Source organism: Neomonachus schauinslandi, chromosome 1 (genome assembly GCF_002201575.2).
Source record: "Neomonachus schauinslandi chromosome 1, ASM220157v2, whole genome shotgun sequence".
NCBI lineage: Eukaryota > Metazoa > Chordata > Mammalia > Carnivora > Phocidae > Neomonachus > Neomonachus schauinslandi.
In genome coordinates, this window is record NC_058403.1 from 64,440,782 (window position 1) to 64,456,107 (window position 15,326).

Consider the following 15,326-nt stretch of genomic DNA (forward strand, 5'->3'; position numbering starts at 1 on the left):
TTATCTAGTCCTAGTTACTTGGTTTTAACATGGAACTGTTAATTATCTTTTGTTTTATTTTGTTTTTCCTGGAAGTTTTTGAGTGAGGGGAGTTTATTCAGTTTTTTCACAGGATTGTCCAGAAAAGTTATCTTAGCCATTATCTCTTGCTTAGATTTTGCACTATTCTCTTAGCTTGTCTCCTTGCTTTCACTCTTGCTTTCCATATGGACTATTTGTCACAGTAGCCAGTGACCCTTCTTAAAAGCACATCAGGCTGTATCACTCTTTTGTTCAAAACCCTCCAAAGGCCTCTCCCATCATTCAGAAAAGTCAAAGTCCTTAATAGAACCTTAAGGTCTTTTATCTGCCCCTCAACTCACCCCCCAATTTTGGAGACTTTATTTCTATCTCTCTCTCGTGTTCACTCCACAACATATGTACTGGCCATCTTATTTGTGCCTTACCCGCATCAGGCATACCTTCATTTTACTTGCCTTTTTACATGCCGTGTCTTCTTGCCAAATATCTGCTTGACTGGCTGACTCCATTACATCTTTCAAGTCTCTTCTCACTTGCTTTGTCAGAGGGGCCTTCCCTAAGTTTCCTGCGCAATAGAGCATGCCCCTTTCCATTGTGCTCCTTTTTCTTTATCCTCTTTTCCTGCTTTTTCTTTATTATACTTATCAACACCTGATGTTATTTTTTGTCTTGACTAATTCCCACAAGAATGTGAGCTCTACAAAAACAGCTCAGAAGATGATGAGAGGTGAGAGCTGTGTGGCAGCAGACCTTTGCTTTTCCCTGTTTCCTTAGCTACCCTTGAGGATTTGGGCTGCAGCATGACTCTGGCTTCAATACTGCAGCACCATATCAAAGCAATTGGGTGTATTTTGATTTTTTTTTTTTTTTCTTGGTAGGAAAATGGCTGAATAATATTCCAGTTGCAATTAATACTCGTGGCAAATCTTTGACAGTGAATTCTGGGCATTAGCTGGTGACCTATTCATTGCATGTATTGGAGTGAAGAGGGAAAAAATAAAATTTTAAATAATGTCTAATTGTTTAGGGAGTTGACTCATATCTTCTGCCCTTTTCCTCAATTATGATAAATTTCCAAAACATTTTCCTTTTTTCAAACTAAGGAAGATAAACATTTTTTTTCAGTTTGGTTTTATTTATATTTACTGTTCCTTGACTGAATACTCAGATAATTAAAATAAGTGTGATGTTTGCTAAAATGAATAACATGTTGGAAACAGTGAAGTGGAAGACTTTGGCCAGCATAATAAATTTTCTCCTTCTGTGTTGAGCAAAAGAAAAACGTTTGAATTTTTTGAACTTTGCTGTTTTTTTCTTTTGTTCCCAGCCCTTCTCTCCCCTCCCCACCCCATTCCCCTGCCCTCAATTCATTTTTGTTTTTACATTTTTTTATTTTGGGAGAAAGTTAAAATTGTATGAACCATCTCTCTTCCCTCTTCTTTCCTCCTCTCCACTCTCATGCCCACAATTAGGTCTCCATTTCTTTTCTCATTTTGGAGTGATAACTTACCTTCATTAGAAGAGTCCTGAGTCATAGAATTGGGGCATTCATATGCTACTGAAAAGACAACCCTAAAATATAGTTTGAAATCTCTATTTGTAAAAGATCTTTTTTCTTCCTACTTTCAATACCTATTAGTTGTCTACAACTGGATGTATTTTGATCCTCCGGTGAACCTGATGCATTAAGACTCAGCTGAGTAAATGCTGGGCCTGTGATAGGCACTTAATACTTGTTAAATAAATTCTTTGTTACAAATCCTCCTTCTGTTTTATATTTTAAGAAATTAGAACCTATGTATATACATGGGGGAAGTTTGCTAAATTGTAGCTGGCAGGGACAATAGGTTGGGAAAGGAATGCGTAACTCAGGATAGTGAAGTGCATTTAGTCTTTTGAGTCAGAAAGATTTATATTTGCATCCAAGGTTAGTGATTTTTGTTTTTATGTTATGACCTGGTAAACCTAAAACTCTGAGTCTTTATTCCCTTATGTGTTAGCTTTGGATAATACTGTTGGTACAGACTTGGCTGTGATGAACACATGGGAATATTTGTGAATAGCTTTCTTAGTTCTTTTGTAGTTTCTGAGTATAGATGATCAGTGTTATCATTGGACTCTTTTTCTCCCAATCCCATTATTTGTCCTGCTTTGCCTAAGAGTCTTTGTAGATTCATTTTTCTCCCTGCTGCCACATTCTTAGATCTAGTTTGCATGTTCTCCTTTTTGTGGCTTGGTCGCTGTTTCCGGTTTTTGCCTTCCTGATCTTGAAAGATGGTACAGAGCTCTGAGTTTCAGCTTGTTTCTTCTCTCATACTTAAGTAGTACATTCTATGCACACTACATAGTACAGAGTGGTCCAGTTACAGGAAGAGTTGGGATGTTTATCATATTGATTTTTTTTTTTTAAAGATTTATTTATTTATTTGAGAGAGCGAGAATGAGAGAGAGTACATGAGAGGGGGGAGGGTTAGAGGGAGAAGCAGGCTCCTTGCTGAGCAGGGAGCCCGATGCGGGACTTGATCCAGGGACTCCAGGATCATGACTTGAGCCGAAGGCAGTCACTTAACCAACTGAGCCACCCAGGCGCCCATATCATATTGATTATTTAACAGCAGCTCTCCACCAGGAGTTTGTGTTAAAATTCCTTGTGGAACTTTCAAAATTTACATTACTGAGCCCCACTCCAGACCTACTGAATCAGCATCTCTGGGGCGGAGCCTGGGTATTATTTAAAAATTCCACTAGTGATTTTTATGTTAACACTCAGTGAAGAAAACTGGCTTGTTGGAAGACTATCTCAAGCCACGAAGGCAGATCAATATTTATAAATGTTAGTTTTGATGGCCTCATGTTCTTTCCCAAAATCTTTCATCACTTTCCTTTTACTCAAGAATAAAGTAAAAATGAAGCTTGGTGTTCAAGACTCACCATGACCACCCTAGTTTATCCTGTTAATTACCATTCTTTTTGAAAATTCTATTCCTGCTACACCAAAACTGCAGTTCAGCATTATTTTCAACTACCTATTTCTCTCATGATGGTCTAGAATGTCCTCTTCTCTTCCCGCTCTCCTTGATCTTTGTAACAATTGCTTTTCTTCTGAATTCTACTTCAAAAGGCATACCTTCCATTGTGTTCTCAGCTAGAATCATATTCCTTCTTGGAACTCCTGAACACTTATGTACTTTATTTTTGCACTGATCTCAGATGTTTATCTTTTGATACCTTTCGTCTCTATTAAACTTTAAGCTTTTTTTTTTTTTAAAGATTTTATTTATTTATTTGACGGAGAGATAGAGAGAGAGCACAAGTAGGCAGACAGGCAGGCAGAGGGAGAGGGAGAAGCAGACTCTCCACCGAGCAGGGAGCCCGACGTGGGGCTCGATCCCAGGACCCTGGGATCATGACCTGAGCCGAAGGCAGCCGCTTAACCGACTGAGCCACCCAGGTGCCCTAAACTTTTAAGCTTCTTGATGATAGATTTTATGTCTATGTGTGTTCTACCACCACCTACTCAGTAGAAGGGTACTTAGTACATAGTATGTGCTAAGCGCCCTACCCCCCCACTGCCACCTCTTATTTTGAGAAAGCTGATTTGCATTTTTAAACTTCCTTTTTTTTTTTTTTTTTTTTTCCCCCAGAGAGGGTGGGAGAATCCTAAGCAGGCTCCACACCCAGCGCAGAGCCCAATGCTGGGCTTGATTTCACAACCCTGAGATCATGATCTGAGCCAAAATCAAGAGTCAGATGCTTAACTGAGCCACCCAGGCGCCCCAAGCTAATTTTCATTTTTTAATGCTCACTGAAACTTATAAAAAATGCTCTGGTTTATTAAGGTAGTCTTAAGTCTTTTTCTATAACATGTAGAATTTCTTATTTTTCTTCTTGGATGCCAGACCTGGCTTTTGACAGGATGGTTCTTGTTTACAATTTGTGTTTTTGTGATAAACATAGGACTTAAGATGTCAGGCTATCTTTTCCTCTTATAATGTTACCTAGGCGTGATAATTGTTGGAAGAAAGTACTTCATGATTTTGTCACACGTTATGAATGTCTTGCAAGCAGAGGTAGTGACTGCCTTTTTTCTGGACTATTCTTTTTCATGGATGTTTATTTAGTGAGCAAGCCTCAGAAGATATATTGTTTTTCTCCAGAGCATAGGGCAAGTTTGCTTACTGTTCAGTATAATAAAAATAGAGTCTCCAGAGCATATTTTCTTAGTGTCCAATGAGTAAAGACAACATCACTTTCTAGAGCAAAGGACAGGCATGTTTATGCCCATTATAAAAGAGTTGGGTTCCTTAACTTCAGGGTCCCCTGTAATGTAACCCACTGCATGTACAGTTGTCACCCGGCCCTCTTTGCGTCACCCAGTGGGATTTGGGACTCAGGGAACTGGCACAAAAGCTGACACTGGCTACTGCTATTGCCATGAGTAATAAAGTTCTTTATTTCTGACCTAGGAGTCTTATGTCTTCTCCAGCATCCATGAAACTGCCAGGATTACTTGTTAACTTACAAGTAGGATAAAAATCTCAGATCTCCCACAGTTCTTGACAGTAATATAAAAGCCAGTCTTCTCAGAACTGCAAAGTAGGCCCTGCTGTAAATAACTTGTTAAATCTTAATCTAAATTAAGCGTGGGTCTCTGGAAACTTACCTGGACAAGGCTAGAATTCCTTACGACTACATACCATCTTCTCTTTTTTCCCTATTTTGCTTTCCACAAAACCAGATCAATTCAAGTGAAAGGACTGTTATTCTGAGATTTCCTTCTGTCAAATGATGATGTTAACAGTAATCTCTTTTTTTCCCCTCTCTTTAGCAAAATAAAAGCATTGCTATTTTATACGGAGGAACTACACTGATAAGCATGTTTATTTGTTTACTTAAAGCTGAAGTTTGGAATGTATGCGGTCTCATTTTTTCTTTTTTCTTTTATTTATTAGAACGAGAGAGAGAGAGAGAGAGAGAGAGCATGAGAGCGGGGAGGGTCAGAGGGAGAAGCAGACTCCCCGCAGAGCAGGGAGCCTGATATGGGACTCGATCCTGGGACTCCAGGATCATGACCCGAGCCGAAGGCAGTCGCTTAACCGACTGAGCCACCCAGGCGCCCTTGTATGCTGTCTTCAAAAGAGAAATGGGATATTTGAGAGGATTTCTTTTTTCTTTCTTTTTTTTTTTAAGTGTTCCGTGATTCATTGTTTGCATATAACACCCAGTGCTCCATTCAGTACGTGCCCTCTTTAATACCCATCACCGGGCTAACCCATCCCCTCACCCCCCTCCCCTCTAGAACCCTCAGTTTGTTTCTCAGAGTCCATAGTCTCTCATGGTTCGTCTCCCCCTCCGATTTCCCCCCCTTCATTTTTCCCTTCCTGCTATCTTCTTCTTCTTTTTTTTTTTTTAACATATAATGTATTATTTCAGAGGTACAGGTCTGTGAGGATTTCTTTTTTAATTTGGTTTTAACATGACATTTTTAATGATAAATAACCTAATAAACTAGATAAATAAAATAATGTGTTGGATGGTGACAAATGTTAAGGGGGGATAAGGGAAGACAGAACAATGCTGAAATTTTAGATATTGTTGGCTAAGGAAGCCTCACTGAGGTGACGTTTGAGTAAAGAACTGAAGTAAGTTAGGAGACTAGCCATTTGACTATCTGAAGGGAAAACATTCTGAGCAGAGAGAATAGTTAAGTACAGAGGCTGTGCAGGACCTTGAGGAGGCTGGGCTGTAATGCTTTGAAGATGTATGTTGAGTCTACGGCCATACCACCCTCAACGCGCCCGATCTCTGATCTCGGAAGCTAAGCAGGGTCGGGCCTGGTTAGTACTTGGATGGAAGACATATGTTGAGAGAATTATAGTGTTACTGTTTGTCTTAGCTGTCTTTCTGTGCCTCACCAGAGCACTTGCTTTTATATTTATCTGCTAGGTACTTATTCACTTGAGGAAGGGGATTTTTTCCTTTAAAAATAATTTTGAAAACTACTGAATTAGATAACTTTTCTGCATTATTCTCTAGTTTTCATTGATGGTCTCTATAAGTGCCCATCCATCTTTCAGCAGTGAACGTTAAGTCCCACATTAGTGTGGTTTTTTTAATTCAGCAGGTATTTGAACGCTGATTTAGACCTTACTTTATATGATTTATTTTTTCACTTTCATGTGGATTATATTCTTTGTTTCTGTTGAAGAGAAGAGGCTGAGGCAGCCTGGAATAGAGAATAAGAGAGCATACCAACTAAAACCTCTCTAGCCAAGGTTTCTAATTATCCTTTGTTACTAAATGTGAAAGCTGGTTTTCAATTCTTGTTGACTTTGAAAATTAACACCATACCATTTCCTCCTTGAAACAGCATCCTATCCTTCTGGTTGTACCATTTATCTCAAGGCTTCCTCTTTCCTTGGGTTTATATCTTGACCACCTGTGCTACTCTTTTTACCTCTTTGGATACTCTGACCTACTTTATAGCTTTAGTTACCTCTATGTTGTTGATTTTTCCGGTCAGATTTTCTATCTAAACCCCATTCTTGAGCTCTAAGCATTTATAATAAATTGGTTTCTAACATATCCATTTTGATGACCAGGGATTCAGATATCTAAAGCAACTTTTCATCTTTTCTTTACAAAGCAAAGAGAACTTGTTCTTTATTTTGGTAAATAGTATCCTTGTCTAGTTGGTTAAGCTAGACTCTATGCTGATGTCCATTAGTTAAAGACCATCAGATACACACCCATAGGTAAACAAAGTTGGATTTATTGATGCTTTCTGTAGCAAGGGAAGCCACATGGGGAAATATGGAGTGTCTTGGGAAGGCCATGCTTTACAGACTTAGAGAATTTGGGCTTTTGTTAGGTAATTTGGGGAGAATTCAGAGAAGTGGTGGTGGTTTGCTTTGCATTGGGTCCTGTCAGGAATGGGAATAATTCTATGATTGGGTGTCTTAATAAATCTTACCTAGGAGATGAGAAGGACAGGGTGAGGCTAGGACTGTAACTGGTAAAGAAGCAACAGTCACTCATGGCACCTGGGATTTTTTTGTGATTGCACAGAGACCTTGCTTTTATTGTACTCAGTCAGACTCAAGACTCAGGCTTGGTTTTGCCTCACTTCCATCATGGACACACAAGACTCATCTGATGCTGGTGACCTATGAGATTCTGTCTGATAGAAAACCTCAGAGCCTAGCTTTGAGTGCTGGGCCTCCTCCTCGCTGTAAGGGGCTGTTTTTCTCTCTTTCTAGCTTATTTGGAATAGATGTAAAAGATCAGGTACCATTTTGGCAGCAGGAAGATAGATGAAGAGTATTTTAGACAGGGTATATGAACAAAAAATTTGCATGATATTGGCTGTATGTGTGAGAAGCAGCAGTGAAACTTACTCTATTTGAAATGTATCAGTAGGATCTAGTGTTAGGTTGAGGCAGAGATGCCTAGTCTGTTTACTCCTTACCAGGAAAAGAGGGGTTAGAGGGTGTATCAATCTGTATGTATCAATCACAATCACATATAGAGGTTTTTTTTTTTTTTTTTTTAAATTTTATGTGAGAGAGAGCGCGCGTGAGAGAGCAACGAACAGGGTGAGGGACAGAGGGAGAAGCAGGCTCTCCACTGAGTGGGGAGCCAGATGCGGGGCTTGATCCCTGGACTCCAGGATCATGACCTGAGTCGAAGGCAGACGCTTAATCAACTGAGCCACCCAGGCGCCCCACGTATAGAGCTTTTTAAAGCTAAATGTTTGCATCCTTACTGTGTGCCAGGCACTAAGTACGTAGATGATCTCTTTTCATCCCTCAGGTAAATTGGGTTAGAAATGAAGGATGCATATCTCTGGCATTGGGAATAAGAACCAAACTGGAGATCCAAGTGGGGCTACTAGTGTAGACTATTGAGTAATGTTTAAGAGTGTGAGTTTCAACATAATAGTTTGGGTTTGAATCCTGCTCCCTACCCACAATTAGTAGTTGTATGATCTTAAGCAGTTTACTGGTTTAACCTCTTAGAACCTTTGTATTTATACCAACCTCAGAGGGCTGGCAATAACTTAGAAAGTACAAGGTATACAATAGCTGCTATAACTGCTTTTATTGGCTCTGTGACTTTGGACCAGTCACAAAACTCTTCAGAGCCTCAGTTCTGATGTCACTTCACAGGTTTGGTATAAGGATCAAAAAGTGTACATGGAAGTATTTTATAAACGGAAAGCACTATACAAATAAAATAAATATTTATGTCTAGGATATTATCTTTCAAGTGTTCGAATTTACTTGACAAGCAAAGGACTGTGATTGGGTTATGATGTTTTTGGGCCAAATTATACAGGGTCTTGAGTATTAGGATGAGAAATTTAGATTTGATGTTGTTGACTTAAGAAATTCAGCTGCCAGGGGGCACCTGGGAGGCTCAGTTGGTTAAGCATCTGCTTTCGGCTCAGGTCATGATCCCAGGGTGCTGGGATCGAGCCCCACATTGGGCTCCCTGCTCAGCAGAGAGCCTGCTTCTCCCTCTCCCTCTCCCTGCCACTCTCCCTACTGTGTGCCTTCTCTCTCTCTCTCTGTCAAATGAATAAATAAAATCTTTAAAAAAAAAAAAGAAAAAAAGAAATTCAGCTACCAGACAGACTTAGGAGCAGGGGGATGAGAGGACAAAAGTGGTGGCATAGGAAATGGGTTGGAGAGGGAGAACCTAGGGGTTCAAAGATCAGATTGAGGCAGCTGTTTCAGGCTAAGTAATGATGGCTTAGATTAGTGAAATGACAGTAGAAGTGAAAAATCTGAGATGTTTCTAAGGAATTACTACAATTCAGGGGCTCCTGGGTGGCTCAGTTGTTAAGCATCTGCCTTCGGCTCAGGTCATGATCCCAGGGTCCTGAGATTGAGTCTGCATCAGGCTCCCTGCTCAGTGCGAAGCCTACTTCTCTCTCTTTCCCACTCCCCCTGCTTGTGTTCCCTCTCTCGCTGTGTCTCTCTCTGTCAAAAAAAAAAAAAAAATCTTTAAAAAAAATTAAAAAAGGAATTACTACAATTTAGTTACGAGTTGAGTGTGAGGGATATACAAGTAAGAACAATAAAGATTTCTTGAACTTTAACTTTGGAAATGGCTTGGTTAAATTTGTTTAGATATAAATGGTTAATAAGTTTGGAAAAAATAGCCTTGTGACAATGTACAGGATGCCTAGAGACTTGGCTTTAGGTATTTGTTTGGCTTTCCTCATAATGCAGGCCCCAATTTGTAATGTGCAAAAAGCAAGGCAGTTGGAGAAGGGTACAGGTTTCAGTGGTAAGTTGTAAAGATTTTGGTTTTAAGTTAAAGTAAGTATAAATATGTTAGAAATATGATGAAAAACTTTGCTGTGCTGAAGGTAGAAGTGAAATTACTTTGAAATGCATAAAAAATGATAGATGGACAGATACGTGATAAATATTGTAGAATCTCATTGGTGGGCATGTCGATGTTCACTATAAAATTCTTTCAACTTTTCTGCATTTGAAAGTTATAATAATAAAATGTTAGAGGACAATAAAGATATAAACTCTTTGCTAAAAGCTGATCTTGAGAATTTGTCTTGCCTGACCTGAGACTTTCGTTTTCTCTGTAGGAACTTTCCGCTGTACTTTTTGCCATACAGAGGTAGAAGAAGATGAATCAGCAATGCCCAAAAAAGATGCACGCACACTTTTGGCAAGATTTAATGAACAAATTGAGCCCATTTATGCTTTGCTTCGGGAAACAGAGGATGTGAACTTGGCCTATGAAATACTTGAGCCAGAACCCACAGAAATACCAGCCTTGAAACAAAGGTGAGTGTAGACCTGTGCTCTTACCAAGAACACTTTTAAGCTGGCCCTTGTTTCAACTACCTGTACTTTGGAGAGCAGGAGTTAGTAAGTAATATACCCAGGAGACTAAAGATGGATGTTACATAGATTCTCAGTTTTACCACATTTGTCTTGTTAACTTGTGCCTGTGATGAAATTTGTTTGTACTGAATGCAGAACAGTGTGGGCCTTGGGCAAAAATCTTTAAATAGTCAAGTTTGACTTCAAGTACTCACTCTGCTTGGACCCACTGCAAATCAGCCAATTGTTAACTAATCCTAAATTGGAAGTGCCTCTTGGGGATATTTGCATTTTCCTAGCCGAGTTCTAAAGGATGGAGTTCTTTAAGGAATATAGCATTTGCTCTTTTTTTTTTTTTTTTACTTTGAAGCACTTAACTGTACATTTCTTGTCTTCCTTTACTTTTCTTTTTTTTTTTTTTTTTAAAGATTTTATTTATTTGACAGAGACACAGCAAGAGAGGGAACACAAGCAGGGGGAGTGGGAGAGGGAGAAGCAGGCTTCCCGTGGAGCAGGGAGCCTGATGCGGGGCTCGATCCCTGGGATCATGACCTGAGCTGAAGGCATACACTTAACGACTGAGCCACCTAGGCGTCCCCCTTTAGTTTTCAGTGCAACTTCTTTGTAAGTATAGTAGGTATTACATATGGGTTAATACTTTTTACTGTGGCTCTCTATTTTTATTAGTGTGCCCTAATGTTTGAATTACAAAAGCAACCTTGGTTTTGATGTGCCATAGAAAGTGGTTTATATTCTTTTTTGAAAAACATACATGTGAATTGGGTCAGAGAATGTTCTACTCTGCCTCTTTTCTAGTGCCAAGTTAAGGGCTTACAGTTTATACCCTTCCATAGAACCTGGTTTCCAGGAGCACTCTCAGTATTGTATATGCTGTGGTACTAATGTTATAGAAAAGCCAGTTCTGGGCAGTCCTGAGCAACCTGAGTTTCTTTTGGGTGGTTAAAAACAATCCAATTGTACAGAAAGCTTTATATCTGTATAAGTTGTTATGAATTTTCTAGCCTAGTGTCATGGATCAGTTAGGATGCCTTTATCTATGATAACAGAAAACCAAACCAGAAATGGCTTAAATAGTGAGAAAAACCTGTCTAGCATGAGCAGAAGGGTGGAGGTAGTACAGTTCATAATTAATTTCACAGCTCAGTTACATACTGAAGGATCTAGGTTTGTTCCATGTTTATACTCTGATGAACTCAGCCTGTTGGTTTTCCTCTTGGGACCACAAGAGGAGCTAGCCTAAGATGGCTGTGTCTTTCTAAGTATCACATGTAGAAGAAAATGTCCAAATGTTGAAAAGGGGACTCTTTCTTCCTGGTGTCCTATTTTAAGATTGAATTAGGCTTTCCCAGAGGACAACCTTCATCCTACTCTATCCCCCAATGTCTCACTAGCCAGAATTGCTGTATATGTTTATTTCTAAACCAGCATCTGACAAAGGAAGTGAGATCACATGATTGCTGCTTAGACTAGTAAAGGTTACCTCTTAGGGCTGGGGAAGGTCCCTGAGTCCTTTGGAGCAAACAGCCATCGGTATTTGAATGAGACCAATAAGCAAAGAAAGAAAGAAACCACAGTTGGTAGGCAACTGTTATCATCCACATCACAGATACCCTTAAATTTTCGTTACTGGTCATTTGGTCTCTTACCAAGAAGTTATTTTTTATATCTTTTTCTGTTGACTTAAGTAATACCATAGTTCTGACATAGAAGCCTATGAGGGAAATTGATTTTACAAAAACATACAATTTTCTAAGCCTGTGGGTTATTTCATGTTGAAATATGCTTCAACATTCTCTGATTGCTTTCTACTCAATGTAAATACTATCTGTGAATTATTCTTGTGTTTCCTCCTCTATAGTTATTTTTCTGTTTATGCAGATGCTTTTCCATTACAATAGCATTCATTCAACACCACCACTGACATCCCATCTCTAATATTCTCCTCCTACCACAGTTCACCTCCCATTCGAGGATCTTTATAAAGATATCCCTCCCTCCACGCCAGAGACAAGTCTTAGTGGTACAGCAATGCTAGAAGCGTGACAGTAGCTCTGTATCTAGTCACCTGGTTTCTCATTAGGAATGATGGTTACTCCAGGGATGAAGAAGAATCAGGAAATAGAGGAAGTAGACAGGTTGTTCACTAGGGAAGAAAGGCAGAAATGGAGGCAGTCAAAAGAGCTAGAATGGAGTACCTGGAGCTGCAGAACTAAGTCCAGTTGCTTCCACATGGTCAGGAGAAGGACCATTCAAACTAGGTTAGAAGGTGTTACCCTGGCTAAGATGGCCTCACCAAGCATTTGACAAGCTCCACTGCCTGGATATGACAGCCTGGAAGTGGTATTGATTTAGCCTTTCTGCACTGTAGGATCTGCTTCAGAGCATAACGGTTCTGTAATAGCTATCTTGCCCCTGGTATATGAAGAGAAACATCAAGAGCATAACGGTTCTATTAATAGCTATCTTGCCGCCGGTATATGAAGAGAAACATCAGTAGAGTGGTGTGAGAGCTCAGAGATGATAGTAATTCATTGATTTAAAAATAAAAAAATAAGTGGCTTCATTGTTACTTTGATTACTGATCTGTAGCCAATTAAATTCTAGCTTATTCCTAGATTAGAAACCAGAGGCTGCCTCTGCAGAACTCTTAGTAGACTTAACCTAAGAGCTGATGGACAGTTCTAGCCTTTCAGCATGTCATCCCATTGGTGATATTTAAAGTCTTTCTGTCTCTTAAATGGAATTTTTTTGACAGTAATCTCTCCTTTTTTGTCATCTCTTACCTAACACCCACCTTAAAGATCTTTAAAATTTTAGTTTTGAAATATTCCTCCCTCACCCCTGAGTGAGTTATATGTCTTGAAAATTCTAAAATTTCTTAAATAATGTAAAAAAATTCAAAACTGAATTGTTACTTTTGTCATCTTTAAGTAGAATGTGTACATTTTTTCCATAGAAGAAATTTAAATATGCAGAAGGAGTGAACCTGCCTGTCTCATCTTGATTTTCTTCAATGTCACATTTGCTGATAATTTAGATTTGTCTGTATCTGTGGTAAAGGTAGAAATAAAATCTGTGCACTCAACTCTCCATGGTTAAAAGTATCTTTTAAAAAAGTTTGCCCAAATTTAAAAATTTGTTTGTGGGCACCTGGGTGGCTCAGTCAGTTAAGCATCTGCCTTCAGCTCAGGTCATGATCCCAGGGTCCCTGGGATCGAACTGCACATTGGGTTCCCTGCTCTGCAGGGAGCCTGCTTGTCCCTTCCCCTCTGCCCCCTACTTGTGCTTGCTCTCTCTCTCAAATAAATAAATAAAATCTTAAAAAAAAAAAAAAGAATGGGGAACGGATTGAAAGTGAAACAAGCAGATAAAAGAGGGAGCAGCCAAAAGACTGAAAACTTGACTTAACTAATAGAGATGAGGAAATGTAAGTGACTAGTGAAAGATAAGGAATGATCAGACCTGGAACAGGCTAAGAAGATCATGGGTGGTAGAGGTAAAAAGCAAAACAAAATAAACTGAGAAATAGATCATAGTTACTTCAGGGTGGAAATAATGGTTGGGGATAGATGCCAGGGTCAGCATAGCTACAGAAATGGAAAGATACAACTCAGTAAAAAAGAGGTTAAATTGTGCATGATGATATACTTTATTTGGTGAATAGCAGGAGGGGAACGTTAATTCTAAGTTGAGGCCTGGTTTTGTAGAATACTTTTTTAGCTTCTCAGCACACAAGAAAAGCACACAGAACCACTCTGAATCCTTGGTTGAGATGGTAGAGGTTTTTAAAAATGTAATGTGTTTTGTTTGGGTTTTTTGTTTTGTTTTGATTTTAAACAGAATACTCATGAAAAGTGTGACTGAGAGAGATTTTTGCCAGCTAGTATCTTTAAGTGGATTATGTCACCTTTATTATTCTCCCCTCTCCTTAAGTAGATTAAACTTCTTAAATTAGGAAACTTCATTCATTTATATATATGCCAGTGGACCCAGTGTTTGAGGAACTTAAATACAAATATGATACCCTGAGTTACAAGAGAGGTTTCTCAGAATTGCTAAAGCATGTGTATATGATTACTAGACAGCATTTATTTGTGATTCTTCAGTAACCACCTCCTCAGCTGTGCTTCTTTTCCAACACCAAGACTTTCATTTTTCTTCTTCCTGCCATCTTCTCATCTTTTTATAGCAAGGACCGTGCAGCAACTACTGCTGGAGCTCCTGGCCTGGCAGGTGGGCACCACCGGGAAGCGTGGGCCACCAAAGGTCCCTCCTATGAGGACTTATACACTCAGAATGTTGTCATTAACATGGATGACCAAGAAGATCATCGAGCCTCACTGGAGGGGAAATCTGCCAAAGAGAGACCCATTTGGTTGAGAGAGAGCACTGTCCAAGGAGCATATAGTTCTGAAGAGATGAAGGAAGGTAAGAGTAGAAGTCAGTAAAATGAATATGGCTTGGGTTCAATGGAAAATGAACTTGACTTAGTGGGCAATTCTTAGTTTTATTGGTAATTGTATCTGTTTTACAAAACAACTGCGTTGGGCGCCTGGGTGGCTCAGTTGGTTAAGTGACTGCCTTCAGCTCAGGTCATGATCCTGGAGTCCCGGGATCGAGTCCCGCATCGGGCTCCCTGCTCGGCAGGGAGTCTGCTTCTCCCTCTGACCCTCCCCCCTCTCATGCTCTCTGTCTCTCATTCTCTCTGTCTCAAATAAATAAATAAAAAAAAATTAAAAAAAAAAAATCTTTAAAAAAATAAAAAACAAAAAAAACAAACAAAAAAAACAACTGCGTTATACCAGGAAGTAAGAAATTAAGCAATAAGCATTAAAGCCAACCAATATATGCTTGTATTATCCTTCAACTTAGTTGAAATAACAAGTAGATTTTAAATCTCCATTTTTAGAATTAAGAAATTACCATTTCTTTGTCTTAATTTCATGGAAAAGTGCTGTTACATTCAAAGTGGCCACATTCACCTGTTGTTTATTCTTCTGTTGCCCTAACTTATATTCCTTTTTATTTCTCTGAATTGGGAACCAAAACTATTTACCAGTGCAAACTTGTTTATGTTGTCTCCTCATAAATACCAAGTGTGTTTGTGCCTACCTGAAATATATAAAAAGAAGCCACCTGAGTAAAGGATTAAGGATTCTTACTATCCAGAATTGGCAGAACTCCATACTAGAAGATTTTAGAACTCTCAGTGATCCCTAAAGACATAAGAATTACATAGTAACCAGCAGTTTGAGAACTGCAGCATTTTACTTTTTAAAACTTTGAAGTTAATGGATTCAAAGGCTTTGTTTGGGCTAATGTAGAAAATGTGAGGCTCAAACTGGACAGAGATGACTCAGAAACTGGGAAGCAGAGGTGAAAGGGAGCTTGTACATCTGGTTAGGTTTTGTCAGCATTAGAATCTACGTG

At 39.2% G+C, this 15,326-nt stretch overlaps 1 protein-coding gene across 1 annotated transcript in view; it reads left to right on the forward strand.

Moving 5' to 3' along the window:
- The window catches only part of GTF2E1 (general transcription factor IIE subunit 1), a 35,993-nt gene that overhangs the window by 15,909 nt on the left and 4,758 nt on the right, over positions 1–15,326 (forward strand). Inside the window, exons 3-4 of the mRNA XM_021692478.1 lie at positions 9,635–9,836; positions 14,086–14,324. Of these exons, the coding sequence (XP_021548153.1) occupies positions 9,635–9,836; positions 14,086–14,324 (441 nt within the window). The remainder of the gene's footprint in view (positions 1–9,634; positions 9,837–14,085; positions 14,325–15,326) is intronic.